Source organism: Motacilla alba, chromosome 1 (assembly GCF_015832195.1).
Source record: "Motacilla alba alba isolate MOTALB_02 chromosome 1, Motacilla_alba_V1.0_pri, whole genome shotgun sequence".
NCBI lineage: Eukaryota > Metazoa > Chordata > Aves > Passeriformes > Motacillidae > Motacilla > Motacilla alba.
Window position 1 is genome coordinate 52,707,181 of NC_052016.1, and position 16,301 is coordinate 52,723,481.

Genomic DNA, 16,301 nt, shown 5'->3' on the forward strand with positions numbered 1-16,301 from the left:
TTCTTTTCTAAACACCTACTTTTCTTTGAGTATGGTTAAAATATTAAATTAATTATGTAGTGTAGTAAGAACCTGAGAAAGCTGTTACGGTTCTGATCAGGGATTGAAACTCCTGCCGTGATGTAAGTGGGCATAAATGGAAGAGACCAGGGCAGGAATTTAGAATATTTCCCTCTGAGCATTCTCTTAGCTTCTGACTCTCTAGAGGTCAGGGCATCCCTTGAACTTTATGTGATGTTCCTGTATGCTATTTTTGGCAAATCTCTTTAATTAGTGCTTGTCCAGTCTCCTTGTGAACACGTACAAACAGTTCTTCCATCCATGACTCTTTTGGTAAGAGGTTCTTATGACCTGCCATTTGTCACATGAAGAAATGTCTCCTGTTTATTTTCAAATTTCTGTTGATATTCATGTGATTTCATGTACTTGTTAATATTAGAAAATACACTGAGCAGTTGATCCATAGTGCCCTACATAATACCATTTTGGTTCTGTCATTATTCTCCTAAGCTATGTTGTTTCCAGGCCAAAAATCCTTACCTCCTGAGAATGCTCTTTGACCCTGTGTATTTGCTCTCCTTAATTTTAGTGTATGTTCTGTTAGTTTATGGCAGCTAGAAAGATACTTTGAGAGAAAGGATTCTCAAATGTTACTTTTTCTGCAGAATGAAGTTAATACTGCAGATTCTTAGAGATGAAAGAATTATGTTGGGAAGAATTTAAGAGTAGAAATGTAAGTTAGCTGAGAAACTTGATAGTCTCATCTGGAAATTTCACACTTATGAACAGAAAAAAATTCTTGGTTTGCATTATGGGTATTCAAAAACATTAGAGATATAGTGGAGCTCTCTGTTGATGTTGGCAATGGAGGAAGTTATTGAGTTAGACTCTTAAAAAATAAATGTTTGAGACACATCTGTAATACTGATTGAACACTTTCAGGCATGCATTAATCTTTCTTAAATAATAGTGGGATAATCTCTGGAGTTTTTTTAATAGTTTGAGTGTTTAAACTTGGAAGTTTAGGGAGTGCTGGAAAGAGTAATAAAAATGCAAGAAAAATGTTTGACTTGAGGGAGATGATGATTAAAACATTTTAGGAGCAATACATTTAAAGAAGGTTTGGACCTTCTAATTTTCTTTTTTTCTACCATGCCCTGTCTTCTTCACTTGTGTAACAATATGTTTAAATTTCTGATAATGTAGAAATGCCCAAAAGTTCCTTTTAGTTGCTATTACAAGAATAAAATGAGAGCTTTGTTATTACAGTTTTGCTCTTAGCCATAGAATCTTCTGCATAGTTGACATGTTTTCTTTGAATTCTTAGTCTTTGTGTCTTTAAACTAGATCTAGGTTTGCTATATTATTATTAGATAGAAATAAAATTTTTTCTTGCTTTTAAATCTGAAAGAGATGGGATGAAGTCAGTAAACAACTCCAGTATTTAGAAGATGTGTGGAATTCAGAAGTGATTGACATGCTGTTGCACTGGTTTTTGTATGCATGGTTCTTTTTTGATATCATGTAAATGCTGAGGTATTTGAGATGCTGGTTAGCAAAAGCTACTTCTGCATTCAAGGAATTTTTGTTGAAACATGTAGCTTGCTGACACAATGAATTTTTTTTCTGAATATGCTCTGATCAGGGTACTATAAATTCATTTATTAAAACTTACACTTTTGTCTTGCTCTCTCATGAAATCCCTGTAGCCTCTGTTGAATTTCTCTTCTGGATATGGAACTTGTGAAGGCTTCATTTGCCTGTGTGTTGTTTTCTGATTATATTCCTGAATGCTCTTAGTTATTTGCCAGCATATTTGCATCAACGCTTCTAGATTTACATTTTGTTTTTTTCTGGCGCTCCCAAGGCTATTTGTGCGAGCAGATTTTTTTATGCTGGCTGTCCATTAAGCATGTTCCAAGGAATCAAGTCCTTTGTAAATTGTAGCCTCCTCCTTTATTATTAGTATTATAACTCAGAGGTTTCTGGATGCCCTGCTTTTGTTTATTAGCCTGCTAGGGGAGGTGAACGTATAGCAGCAGAGTGGCTCCAACTCACTGAACAATGTAACTTAATTACATTAAGTTACATTTTGGTATTAGTATAAGTGTGAATTTTGTCACTATTAGGAAGATAATGATGTCCTGAGTAACATGTTGAAAGGCAAATCGAAAAAAATTAAAATAGGAAGGAAGTGTCCTAGAGTTGTATTTTATACCTTCTTCTAGGTAGGAGTTTGGTATCTTGACAGGTACTCCTTTCTGGAGGAAATCCCCAGCAAAGGTTTCATCAAAACAGCATGTGGAAATAGTGAAGTTGTGTGGAAATTTTACTGGACTCTGCAAGGTGCTACATCTGATTTGTGTCACAGGCGTGTGGATTTATTTGTATGTTTTATGTGGATGCTCTTAGAATAGCAAAGATGACATTATAAATCCAAAAATTTCATCTCTAGCTGTAAGCTTGGATTTAACTAGTTTTCAAATTTGGGTACTGAAAAATAGAAGGCAAGGATATCATCTGAAGCTTCTCTCACTCTGAACAAAGGGAAGCGCCTATGAAACATACTTTGCCTTTGCTTCCCCTTTCCATCCTTGAGAATAGAAAAAGAGGGAGAGAGAGTGCCAAAATAATTTCCTTAGAAGGGACAAGATCTTAAGTGCCTAAGTGATGATTTTCTAATACTTAATAAGGTGAGAGTCTGTCTCATAGGAGGCCCATCATTTTTGGTGAGGAATTTTCTCCATCAGTGTCAAAACCATGATACTATTTCTATAGGCAGAGAAGGTGTCTAGATATTTTTTTCTGAAACCTGCTTTATCATACTTGAGATATTTGCCTGACATTGGCATATGTAATATATGTAGCACGTCAGAATTATTGATTTTGTATGTTGACTATGTCAATAGTATTTCTGCTCTGTGCAGCTTTTTCTGTCCTTTTATAGAACGTTTGTTCCGTTCTGTGGAAAACTGCTGATGAACTGACTGCTGTTTTGAGAGATGTCAAAATTGACTTTGTTATCAGGTTAATGGAGTCACAGTTGAGCATAGAACCTCTGCAGTGTGTTCCTTCTGCTCAGAGGATTGGAGATACTTTTTTTTTTTTTCTTCCCAAAGTTTATTTATTCTTCATCTTCATAACTTCTTTGCTGTGCAGGTGACTGCACAATGGAACAGATTGCCCAGAGAAATTATGGAGTCTCCCTCACTGGAGATATTTGTGAACCATCTGGGATGTAATCCTGTGCCATGTGCTCTAGGAAGACCCTGCTTGAACAGGGAGGTTGGACCAAAAGGAGTCTTTTCTAAACTTACCCATTCCGTGAATCACATTAGCCATGCCAGATTCCTGTTCCTTTCCTTACAACTGTTGTCCCATCAACAAGGAGAGAGGAATAAAGTTCTTTCAAACTCTTCAACTCAGCACAACTTGTTGCACACTCTTACCACAGTTCAGTTTGCAGACGGTGGGGTTTGGGATGGAATTGGGATGTTTTGTTCAGTTTGAGTTTTTTGAAGGGTGTGTGTGTATATGTGTGTCTTTACACAGAAGGTTATTTTTAGCTAGCTTTTTCTCACGAGTAAAAGACCCAACCAAAGTGCTGAATGCTCTTGAGAGGATGATCAGGAGAGTTAATACAGGAAGGATCTGATGAGAGAGCCGATGAGAGAGATAAAACTTTTCTTTTTTTTTTTCCTTTTTTTTTTTTTTAAGACCATAATTTAAGTTAAAAGCCAAGCATAGTTTAGTTTTAACTAATGCATTGTTTTGCTTTGTTTTATGTTTTAGAAATGTGGCCAATTAACATCTTGTACTGGCTGCAGAGCTCAGTGCAGGTTTTTTGACATGACTCAGTGCATAGGACCTAATGGATATATGGAGCCATACTGCTCAACTGTATGCATGAACACACACAAATCAAAATATGCAAAATCACAAAGTAAGTGAAAAGGATGATGGGTTTTCATCACTGTTAAGAGTAGACTTTTTTAAAATTTGAACACTGGGGGTGGGTATGTTTGTTTTACAGTTATAGTCTCTGCAGATGTGACTTTATAGTTTTTAACTTCATAAAAAAACCTAAAACAAAACATCTTCTGTTGAACATAGTAAATGAACCCATGAGGAATAATTTTCCTCACTGGGCTATTTTGGTGACGTTGGAAAGAATTTTCAACTGTCTTAAGGCTTCCTGTGAAAAAAATGCTGAAGCATAATGTGCTCTGATGTGTCACAGGATGATAGTGCAGGTTTTTTGCATATGAACTCATATTCTCTGAATTCTCATAATAATCCCACTGTGAATTTTTTTTTTCAGTCAAGCAGGAGATGGATAAGAAGGGACGTAGTTATAATGCATATAGATATTCTCTATGTAAAGTTTTTGATCCAGTAAATAATTCAAAACATGTGTTCTACAGTATGCAAAGCAGATCTCAACTTGAAGTTAAAAATGCTTCAATGAATTTTATGGAAGAAGGTGTTTTCATATTTAGTACTGATCTTTAGTGAAAGTATTTATCTAAACTTCTGTAATTTTTTTTTTATTTGTGTGACTTGTAGAAGCTGACTGGAAAACAGACTAATCTTAGTTTTCTACATTGAAAAGCCAAAAAGGGCTCACCTGTAATACTCTTTTTTTTTCTATTATTTTCTGTTTATTTTGTTTGTAAACTACGTTTTTCTTTTAGGTATGGAAATTATTTGCCACTTTTGTAAGCGAAACTCTTTACCTCAATATCAAGCCACAATGCCTGATGGAAAACTGTACAACTTTTGCAGTTCCAGTTGTCTAGCTAAATTTCAGGTTAGCTGTTGTGTTAAATCTTTTCCTCCCTAACTATTTGTGTGCCTGTGTTTGTGTTAAGTATTTGAAAATTAAACTAACTTGGTTGTGTATACATGCTTGAGAGTTACAATTAACATAGCAGGTGCTCCTGGCTCATAACATTTTCTTTGATCACAATGCTGTTTCATAATAACACTAGCTGCTGTCTTAAACTTATAAAAACTTACAATTTCTGCTTTATATTGTTAGAAAGCACAAAGCTGTATCACTGCTCATCTTCCTTTTACCACTTTAGCCTCTTCGTGGATGTGAGCCTTGCTGTTTTGCATTGAAGGTCAACAAATTTAACCTCTTTTGTACTAAACCCAGTAACAAAATTCGCTTATTGAATGTAGAACTAACAGAGGTTTGCCATGGAGAAAAGTGATTCCTTCTGAAATGGAAGGTTAGAGCCTCAACCATTTTAATAATGCACAATACTAGCTGTTTAAATTGTGGTCCAAAACTGGGGGGTTGCGAGGCTAATGACATGCACTCTGGATGAGGCTGCTCTGCTTGTTGAAAGTGTCATATTTTCAGCATGAATCAAGGTTAAAGCGTAAGTGAAATGTGTCATAGCCATTAATCTCTTGGTGATTCAAGGATATTTTAAAAGAATATGTTTCAGTTTTTGTATGTAAAAGCATTTTTCCCAGATTTACACAGGATAATTGATAATTGCTTCCTCATGTGTTGTTGAAGAGTTACGCCCACACAGGGTTTTCCCATTTGTCATTGAACTTTGCTGTTTTCTGTCAACTGGACAGCAGATTGGTCTTTTAATTGCTTCTTTAATATGCCCTGGGTAAGACCTCTGTCATGTAGCCATGTGTTTCCATCATAACCAGTTTGGTAGGTGTCTGTCAGTGGAACTGGTTAACAGAATACCTGTGTACTGTTAGTATGACAGACTGCCATACTTACTGCAAACCCATTTAACGTCTATTTTATTGTACGTGATTTTATAATCAATTGCATCCCCAAGAGCTCTCAGACCAAATACAGCCAGGGAATGACAAATTCAACCTGGGCCTTCTTGGGTTTGCACATAAGTCAACATTAAGCAACATTATTGAATAGAACTGCCAGATCATTTAATGCTGCCTGTGGGTTCATGGTTTTTACTGAGTCCTTGTGCTCATCCTTCTGTTGCAGTCTCAGTGCTGCACGTAGATCTCCTGTCAGTGTTGTAGTGGAGTTTAATTGAAGCAGCCTTGCAGTCTGGGAGTTCTCAGTAAAGATCAAGAATGGGTTGGTTGTCACTTGCTTACAGTTAGTTTGCTCAACCAGCTCTGTTGGATTTCAACTTTTCATGGCTTTCGTATAGTCACTGTGTAGAAAAATAAAATGTATTCACCATGAGGCTAGAGTTGAATGTATGAGAACAGGTTCTTTATTCTGTTCATTTAGTATTTAGGTGGAAAGGATGATATACCACAACGTGAGCACTGAAATGTTAGTGTTCCCTTGAGGCTTCTCTTGTACCTAAGTGACACGTAAGGTATTGAACCTAAATTGAAAAAATGGCCCATTTACTATCGTGCTCCATATTCTTCAATGTTAATGGAGATAACTCTTGTTTTAGTTTTCTGGCTTCATCTTCATCCCCTTTTCCTGCTTTGCCTGCTCTTCCTAGACTTTTTTCTTTAAGAGTTATCCTTCACGAAACAGAATAATTGCTATCTCAGGCCTCTGTTTCTTCCCTTCTGCAAATGTTTTAGTCCTTTTGGTTTACAAATGGGTAAGTTTGTTTTACAGAACTTCATGATTGATTATAATTGGGTCTTACAAATAAACTTATGTTTCTAGCTAGTTGTTATTTTAATGGATTGAAATATTGGAAAGATTCAGCTGAGCTGCGTGTTGTACGGTTTATGTCCCTATCTACATTCTCCTTTGAGCAGCCTGTAGGAGCATTTGATCTTGTAAGAAAGAGAGTAAAATAGAGTGGTTTTTTTGGTAGTTGGTGGTAGAACAGTGGGACTGAATCTAGTCTTCCAAACTCTGTCTTGGAGGATGTTAATGCAGAGTTAAAGACAGAACTATTCCCAAGATGTATTGTTTTAAACCAGTATTGATACTGGTACTTTTACTGGGTCAGTTGAATATCTTGCTGTTAAGGTAAATAAACTATTGATTATTTATTGTGAACGTGGAGGCAGTAACACAAGTGTCTTCCCAGAGTTAGCAGCTGTCTAAGTGTCTGACAGTACAAGCCATCTGGCAAAACACAAGTCTGTGCAAAATTTGTGCTCAAGCTTTAATTGGTTTGGGTTTTGCTTCCAATTTATGGATGTATCTGGAGAATTGTAGGGCCATTATGGATAAGTATTACAAGAAGTACAATGGTGTTTAACGGGATACTCTCTCTCATTATTCACTAATGCTGTTTTCTTTCACCATTGTGATAGTGCCTGGAAGTGTTCTTTCTTGGCTATATATGTTGCATCTCTCTTGCATACATGTGTGTGCACACAGACAAATACTCTTCTAAATTTGATAATAATAAAAATATGCTTTCCATACCCAGGCTTGAAGGTCTGTCTGTGCATGAGTGCAAGGGAAAAGGTTGTTTCCTTCCCTATTTCATTTAGTTCCAGTGATTTTGCTTGTGCAGTCCTAGTGAATGACAACATGTAGACGATTCCTCATAAGTGCTTCTCTCATGCACATTAAGAACAACTTGATTCTTTCAGAGCTTTGGTTTTTTTTTTTTTTTTCTCAGCTGGAAAAAATACCTCAGTCTGGCTGCTTACTAGCTCTTCCACATGTACACTTATGTACAGAAATGTTTCCATAATTTGATTTCATGTTGCTGTGAGCAAGGATAACACTCTGTCACATATGCTGCCACGACAGGGGCAGGCAGAAGCTGTGCTGCTGTGGTGGCCTTCTCGGATGATCCTGGGCTGTGCCTGCCTAGTGTTCATCATTAAACTGGCAGCTTAGAGCAGTTTGAGCTGGTTGCATTGAAGGCTGAAGAGGGCTCTATAATGGTTTTTTTGCTTTGCCTGCATTTCCCATGTTCTTGTTATTCAGGGCAAGCTCTCAAAAGAGCAAACATAGGTACATGACTTCAAAGATTTCTTTGATACAACATAGCATAGAGAAAGCTTTGTATTCAGGGTGTGAAAGATTTTAATGAATTTATCATATTTTTTTCGTTTATTATTATGGTGTGTAATAATGCTCCCAAATAATTCCTAAAGGTACTTTAAGTACCTTGTAAGTTAGAAGCAAAGCAAGATGGTGAAAATACTACATGCATGTCATCTTGGCTCAAAATATGCAAAAGCAGTCCTTAATTGTAAGCAGAATAATTGAAAACTTTAAAGAGGCATACAAAACAATGTTTTGATTAACTTGATTTAAAAACCATCTTCTGCTTGGTTTAGAACTTTCAGTAATATGAATTCAGTTCTTTACAGATTTTTCTGGAAACATATGTAATTAACCAGAGGAACTCATGATAAAAAGCGTTGATTTTGGGGGTTTTTTTTGGAAGTAATAATGTGTAATAATTTAGATTTGTTTAATCTAAAGTTATGTGTAAGTTTTAAGTTTCCTTTAAAACAAATACTAATTTTAAATAGTTTTAATCTTTGTTGTTCTCACTTCTCTGGCTTTTTGTTATTTTTCAATTACCAGCCCCCTAGACTTTGAGTCTGAATTTTCACCCCAGTAAATAGTAATGGAAAGAAATAAAAGAAGGTAACTGTGGCATATCTCAGAAAACAACTGAAAACTATGTTTAACTTTTAACTTACAGCCCTCACAATAGGGTGTTTGGGTCCCATATTTAAAGGTAACTACAGATGTGAAAGATAAGAATTGCTTTTCATTTGATAACCACTTAGTATATTTCATCTTTGTTCCTCCCTCTGTCTTCAGTGTTTCTGTTCAAGTTGTCACATCTGCTGGATCTTCACATCTCCTTCATTCCTGAGCTGGAGGTGCTGGGTATTCTTGAGTTCTTTCCATTTTCAATGAGAGCTTCTGGGGCTTCCAGAAAGCACAGAGCAGTATGTGTCAACCATGGTGTTTGCTCTGTGAGGACACCTGTAAATGCAGAAGTGCACAGGTTGGGCCTTGTAGTTAAAAATGCCTTTGTTGCTCTCATGTTTGTGGCAGTCTTCAGCTATTTAGAGCAGCCAAAGTGAAGCAAACTTTGCTCAGCCACAGGGACATTTGCTGGATGTAATGGGAGAAATGTGATAATATTGTGTGTAGACATCAGAAAAAGTTGTGGAGTTATATATAAAAAGTTGTTACAGGCTGATGGGCCATTGAGGTAAAGGTGTCATCTTTCTGCTGCCTGGCATTTGGTTCTCAGGTCCTGCCTGTGATTGGGAACTATGCATGATTACGTAATGTCTTCAAGCTCTTGGCACAGAATTAATGCATCTGCATAAAATGATACTGTTTGCACTGCCAGCGAGCACTCAGCAGTACCAGCCCACATAGATCAGGGTTTATATCAGCAATAAGTCTCAACATAGTTTTTAACTTTTTTTTTTAGTGTAGATGAACCCTTGCTAACATGAGAGTCTGAGGAAAAGTATCCTGTAACAGAAATGCTTTGAATTTTCGCTGTTACACAGTGGGAGAGGTAGTAACAAATCTGTCTGAAGAGAATTTGTCTTTAAATATATTTTGTTCTGGTGCAAACAGTGTGGGAAAGTTTGTTGAGATGTAAGAAGGTTGTCCTGGATTCTTGGAGTGTCTGTGATTCCTGCTGATTCAGATCTTTGTCTTGAACATCACATCTGTAATACACCAATAGTTCTTGTTTAATCAGGGAATTTGCAAAACCACTCTATTCTGTTGGCACATATGAGAGATACTGAAAGATTCAGGTACTGTAAAAAGGAGTTGTTTTATCTACTGATTGCTGCAGAAATGCACTAAAGAAATTTCTCAGAGAATTAAATTCTCTTACATACACATGCAATCTTTAGTATTTTTCTCAGTTTTAAACCCCTGGATTGTTTGGGGGCTGGTTGTGTGAATAATTGCATCTTCCTGCCATGGGATTGAGGCTACTTAGGACTGTTAGCTAGTTTTTAATTAATCTGAGTAGATGTGAGGTTTCTCACTGAAAGCCTTTTACTTTAGCAGTTATATTTTCGAGTGGCATGCTTACATAAGATGTTGATAATCTGTCTTGGTGAGGTTTGGCTTTGAAAACATTCATTTGTTGGTCTTTGTCTGTCACCAGAACAAATACAAGCTGTGAAATGTTTTTATCTGAAAATATGTTTTGTGATTAACAAAAGCATTCTGTTTGGGGATATTTTTTGTTTATTTTTACAAAAAATGTGTTAACCCTTAAATAAAAGGCATAAGAAAGGTAAGGTAAAAAAAATACGACTTAAAGTAATTATGGTGGAAGTAAGGGTAAAGATTCAAAATTGAAAAACCTGAGATGACAAGGGAAAAGGAATTAAGGTAAAGAACCAACCTGCTGTGCTTTTGCCAGACATGTTCTTGAGTTTATAAATAAACTCCTGAATTCTCAAACACAGTAAGCTTAATTGAAAAAAACCCCATGTTTTAAAAGCAACTTTGTTTTTTTAGTGATGTATGTATATATATTTATGTTTTTCAGATGCTCAGTGTTCAGTCTTCGACAAATGGTCAGTTCGTCTCTCCCAGTGATATTCAGTTGAAATGTAATTATTGCAAAAGTTCTTTCTGCTCAAAGCCAGAAGTACTGGAATGGGAGGTAAGGGGGATGTTGGTGTTATTCTTAGAATGATGATGTGTTTAAAAGTTTAAACTTAGAACTTTTGTACAGTTTTTCTAGCTATTTTATAAAGTATTGAAGTTTCTTTTAAAAAGCTTAGTTAAAATCTTATCTGGTTCTGTAGAATATAATTTAATTTCAGTATGGACAAAAGCAGAAGTCTTTGTTCATAAATAGTATATGTGTAATTTTTAAAAATGTATTTTCTCAGATCAGCTGTAATTCGGGAATCTGCTTTCATCTTCAGTTATTGTAGATATTGTAGAGCATTTTTACACTTCTTTATGAAGTGAGAGAAGTATCTAAAGAGGATATGCCATGATTGAGTGGCATATTTTCTGTTCAGTGTTTTCATGTGAAATTATTAATATTTGTAGCACTATCAGCTTAATTGGGATTTGTAAATTTTTAGCATTAGAAGTCATACTCTAATTATGTGTTCGCACTTTGGTTTACTTTCTAAGATGTTGTAATGGCAGCTATTATTTCAAGTTGCACTAGTTAGACCTTAAGATTTTATCCATTAATCTTATTCACGATGCTTTGCAACTTTGCATTTAGAACAAAGTGTATCAGTTCTGCAGCAGAGCATGTTCTGATGATTATAAGAAACTGCACTGCATAGTTACATACTGTGAATACTGTCAGGAAGAGAAAACCCTCCATGAAACAGTGAATTTCTCTGGTATCAAAAGACCCTTTTGCAGTGAAGGTATGTATGTACTTGGTTTTTTCCTGATGTATTGGTTGTTGTTCTACTGTTTTACTTACTTTGTTTACTTATTTTGTTTATATGTTAAGATTCAAGATAACAACTGATTCTATTGTACTTGAGGCTGAACCAGAAGTCTCTTCATTACTATTATTGAAGTGATTGTACCTGTTATTGTTCGTGCAGGTAGTTTTTCATTTATCTGAGCTGCCTTTAGAGCTTTTCACCACTTAGTCTAGGTTAATGGTAGCACTCTTCAGTGTGTGTATAAATACATACACCTTTATGCACGTTGCATACATACAGAAACACAAAAAATTACACATTCTTTTTTAAAAATAATGCAGTAGTGCGTATACAACATTAACTGCACTGATGAACACCAAGCTTAGCCTTTGATTAGCAGTTTCTAAATTAAGTACAACAGTAGAAATTCTATGGTGGCTTAGAATGGTTACTTAAGCAATAACTTGAATGATGCCTGTTGCTGTGTGTTGATTACTGTCACCACAATTTGCTTGACTAATTGCTTGAATTTTCAAAAAGAAAGTAAAAGGGAACTCCATGGGCCTAGGTTTCTTTTAAGTTGCAATAAAGCATGGTTTTAATAGAAATAGTAAAATCACTTTTTAACAAGGACCTATCCTTTCCACTTCTGGTGAGCTCTCCTTTGATGCTGGGATTTAATCATGATCTTAGAAGTTTAACTACAAGTTTGGATGACCTATTATTCACAAATATGGTGAATATTATTTTATTTAGTCATAACAACAGCACTTCCAATGTCATTTGATAAGACCTGTGTGGAAGATTTGTACTTTCAGGCAGATTAAATAGTAGATATGGGAGTTTACTTGTAGGAAGATCCTGTTAAGCTGGAGAGGGTTGGAATACAGGGCTGAAGGCAGTCTTCCTTCCATGCCATTCCCTTACAGCTCGATACTCTGCAGTCTTTTGTTTCTGAAGAATGGAGTGTGGTGTTCTGGACTGGAAAGTGATAGCTGGAGAGTAAAAAACAGACAAATTAAGGGCCCGCCTTAGTGTATCATTGCATTGCTCAGCAACCTCTAGCTAGAAATTGTTTCTGTGAATGAAACAATTCCACAGAATACATTCAAACAAGAGCAAGATACTTTTCTGGAGATTAAAATATATGCTTCTATTATGGTGAATATTTATGACCTCATTTTAAAGCCAGGTTGCTGTCACAATGAAATGAGTAGGATTCATAATGCCACCTATGCCATTACTACTTCTGTCTGAGAAGGGTTGAAGTAAGTGTGGACTTGTGTTTCCCTTTGGAAAATTTGAGGAAGAAAAGATATAAAAACAGTCTCTCCTGTTTAAATAGAGATACTAGGTGGAGGGAATCTGTTGCCAAGTGTCTTAGTGTGGGTCTTGAGTTTGCAGGTGATGGACTGCCAGCTCAATGGTAAATACTATATTTATGAGGGTGAATGTGCAAAATGGTACCATAAAGACAAAGTTTATCAGCTTGCTGCTGAACTACTGAATAATAGAGAGGATAGTCAAAAGCACCATTAAGTAGATCATAACTTGAATAAATACAGTTTATACCTGCCAGATGTAGCTGAGGTCTACTTTGTGATGCATATGACAAAGAGCTGTATGTGTTCCTCTTGCAAATAAACCAGTGACCTGGACAGAAATTCTGAAGGATCTGTAGGCCATCTATTTTGAAGGAAAACCATCAGTTGCCATTAATGGCTACAGAAATAGTGCAATCCAAGAATGAATGGTGCTTAGAGCTGATGTAGGAGGACAGGGCCAGGAGTTGTGGTGGACTTTTGGAGGTCAACAAATAGGAGTTCCATCATCAGACGTGACAGATTTTTCTTCCCAGTTTCCCAGGCACCTAAACATCACTGGTTTGTCCTTAATTTCAAAGCATTTTACCAGATATATTTCCAACTGTTTGTGAAATAGCAAAACCAGTACGAGTACCAAATACTTTCTGGTTGTGGAGGCCGTCTTGGTTTTGATATTGCAGATTGTTCAAGGAACCTCACCAACACAGATTTTTTTTTTTGAGCATGCAATTATTCTTCATCAGAAGACAATGTATCACAGTTTGAGAAGGAATAGCCAGAGGTACTCAGTCACAAAAGTTGCTGGCATTTTTGGAAGAAATTGAGCCCTCAAGGGAAATGGGGGGAATTTTTAGCAGAGTGTTTGTAAAAGGCTCCTAGATAAAATCAAAAATTAAACACATGTTGAAATTTCTGCAAGTGTGCTTATTTGTTCATCTCTGTGCAAACTGATGAAAAAGCATGTTTAAGATCAGCAGGAGATGTCTCTTGACTGCTTACAGCTGCCCAGCTGGAGCACTGAAGATGTTGTCATTGCTCCCATTCTTCATACCTGAGGGGTTTTTTCACACATGCATATACATATATATTTACACACAAACCCTGGCACCCACATTAAAGTTTCTTGGATCAGTATTTCTGTGTGGTGTTATTTCAGCTCTGTTTCTTTGTATGTTTCTCTTGAGACACTTCAAAACATGTGCAGGAGGTAGCTGAAACCTCTGTTACAATTAGGTGTGGTTAGAACTGATCTAGGTTTTGTGCTGAAGATGGTTTTAAATTTCCTTCATGGAGTATAAGATGCTTTTTCTGTTTTTGTCCAAAAATTGGATGCTATGTGGAGAATGAACAACCTGAACAGAGTAGATGAAAGAGTTTCATCTGTTCCGCTGGTGCTGAGGCTGTCCTGGTGTTTTGCCACTAGAATGCTGCATTCCAAAATATCTATGTCTAAATTAAATAAGATATGTATTATATATGCTAAAGTAAGAAGTAGCTTGTGGATTTTTATGTGTAGTTGCATGAGCAACAATTGAGGATAGGCTGTACAAGTTTTTAATCCTGAGGAAATCTGCAAGTTACTGGTTTTGGGATATTTTGGTAGTGGATCTTTTTGTTCGTTTGTTTTTGTAATACGTATTCCTTCAGAGAGTCTGGGAGAACAAATCAGTCTTGGGCAATCCAGCAATGAAACTGTTTTATTATGAATATCACTAGAATTTTATTTATTTGTAGACTTATTTAATTCACCTTTCCAGTAGAACTAAGTGCTATGACTTAAACAGTACAGGCTTAATAATTTTATAATGCAAATTTTAATAACACTGATTCATCTCTGATAGTCTTCTAAGAAGAAGAAGTTCATTAAGGTTGGAATAGCTCAGTTATCTGATGCTTGGGAATTCTTTTCAAGTGGATAACACAGATAAAAGACAGCCGTCAAACTAGCAACTGTACTATCACCCTGAGAACATTGATAGTGTTCAAGTAATATAATTTTAAATTTCTGTACATGTATTGAGTCTGGAAATTTTTGGTTTTCTTTGTAGAGAGATAATTTGTAACATGGTAAAGAATATCAAGTGAAATCCTGTGCATTGTTCGACACTGGCGGTCCTTGTTAGATTTTCATTCTTCAGTGTTAATTCCACTGTTGTGTCTTTTTTTAAAGAGGTTTGATATAGTTCTTTGAGCAAAGACAGCATTGACTTGTGCAGATAAGGGGTGATGCAATTTAATGTGCTGAGATTATGAGCACGAAAAGAAGACTTACAAAGATGCTTCTTATTAAGGTGAAAGAATTATCAACCTGAAAAGATTTTAGAATAAGCAAAACATGAGTAACTGGATTGGAGTAGGAGGGAGGAGAATGGGAAGAGAGATTACCTAATATGAGGAAATAGTAGGATAAACTGAGGTTGTATGAAAGTTGGATTGAATAATAATAAAAGATTCTTGAGGTGAAGTCAAGGAAGGAAGGGGTATACACAACTTCTCTTCACACAGAAGAGGGTAGGGTCTACTTTAACAGTAATCCAAGCAGGACTTAGAATTTCAATACATTGCATCTGTTCTCCTAAAAATAATAATGTTTGTTATGAATCCAGAGACAGCAGGTGATAGCAGTGTGGGTATGGAAGAGGTTTTGCATTCAAATCAGTACAGAGGGAGATGGAGCAGAAAAATCTGGATGGAACAAAGCTCCAGAAAGCTTTCAAGATGTAGCTTGTGATGCTAAAGGCCTGTTGTTATTCTTCTCTAGAACAGGTAACAATTGAAGTTATTACAAGATGAGAGAAAAGCAAGTTTTGCATGTTACTTGAAGGACAACGGTAGTTTAGTAAGGATAGCATTTCAGAGGTAAAAAAACCAATTCTTGTAGTTTTGAACAATTACTTTTTATAAAATATATTAGTTCCTGTGGTAAAAAGGGACTAGTGTTGAGGACTCAGGAATATTTCTAGTTCAGCATTCCTTTTTACACAGCCACTTGATGTAGACATGTATTGAACTTCCTTTAATTCAGGTAGGTGCTGCTGGTAGAATAAGATCATGTTCTTAGTAGTTTATTTGCACTGAGTCTGCAGTCAGTCAAGTGATGCAGGGATTTCTGCCACGGACAACTCTGCAGGGCTGAACCTGGCAGAGATCTTGGGTCTGCCAAGAGAAAGGAAGCTCTCTTAACCTGGAACTTCCTGAGGTAAAGGTTTTGAGGAAATGCCTGGGTGTTGTCTTGTCAGCAATCTTCTCTTTTACATGTTCAGATAATTTCTTTCTCTAACATTTATGTGGGGAATCAAAATTCAGGGCTCTTAAGAGATAGGTTTGGGGTTGGGTTTTGCTTGGAAGCCAGAATTCTGATAGCATAATTGAGGATGTGTTACGTTAAGTTAGCAGATACTCACCTGCTTGGTTTTTGTTTGTTTCAGATTTTGAGTTGGAGATACTTCTGAAAATGATCCTTAGTGGTCTTTCTGAGACAGCCAGATTGTGGGATGGTGTTAGAACTTTATTAAAGACCGTAATTAATGGCTGATGTCTCTTGAGCCAAATAACCTGTGCTTATAATTTCTTTCAAAGTAAGAGCTGTTTTCTCTCCAAGGCACTTTAAAGCAGTAGAGGTTTTTATCTGATCACACTGTAACTTGTGGGCCTGGTGTTGTAGCAGAAATCTTGAGGAAC

At 36.3% G+C, this 16,301-nt stretch overlaps 1 protein-coding gene across 10 annotated transcripts in view; it reads left to right on the forward strand.

Moving 5' to 3' along the window:
- The window catches only part of ZMYM2 (zinc finger MYM-type containing 2), an 85,968-nt gene that overhangs the window by 40,151 nt on the left and 29,516 nt on the right, over nucleotides 1–16,301 (forward strand). For 9 of the 10 annotated variants that reach the window (XM_038159673.1, XM_038160169.1, XM_038160247.1 and 6 more), the window contains 4 exons: nucleotides 3,793–3,943; nucleotides 4,695–4,810; nucleotides 10,440–10,556; nucleotides 11,139–11,289. In XM_038159673.1, coding sequence (XP_038015601.1) covers nucleotides 3,793–3,943; nucleotides 4,695–4,810; nucleotides 10,440–10,556; nucleotides 11,139–11,289 — 535 coding nt within the window. The remainder of the gene's footprint in view (nucleotides 1–3,792; nucleotides 3,944–4,694; nucleotides 4,811–10,439; nucleotides 10,557–11,138; nucleotides 11,290–16,301) is intronic. The other variant, XM_038160424.1, reaches the window with a different exon arrangement.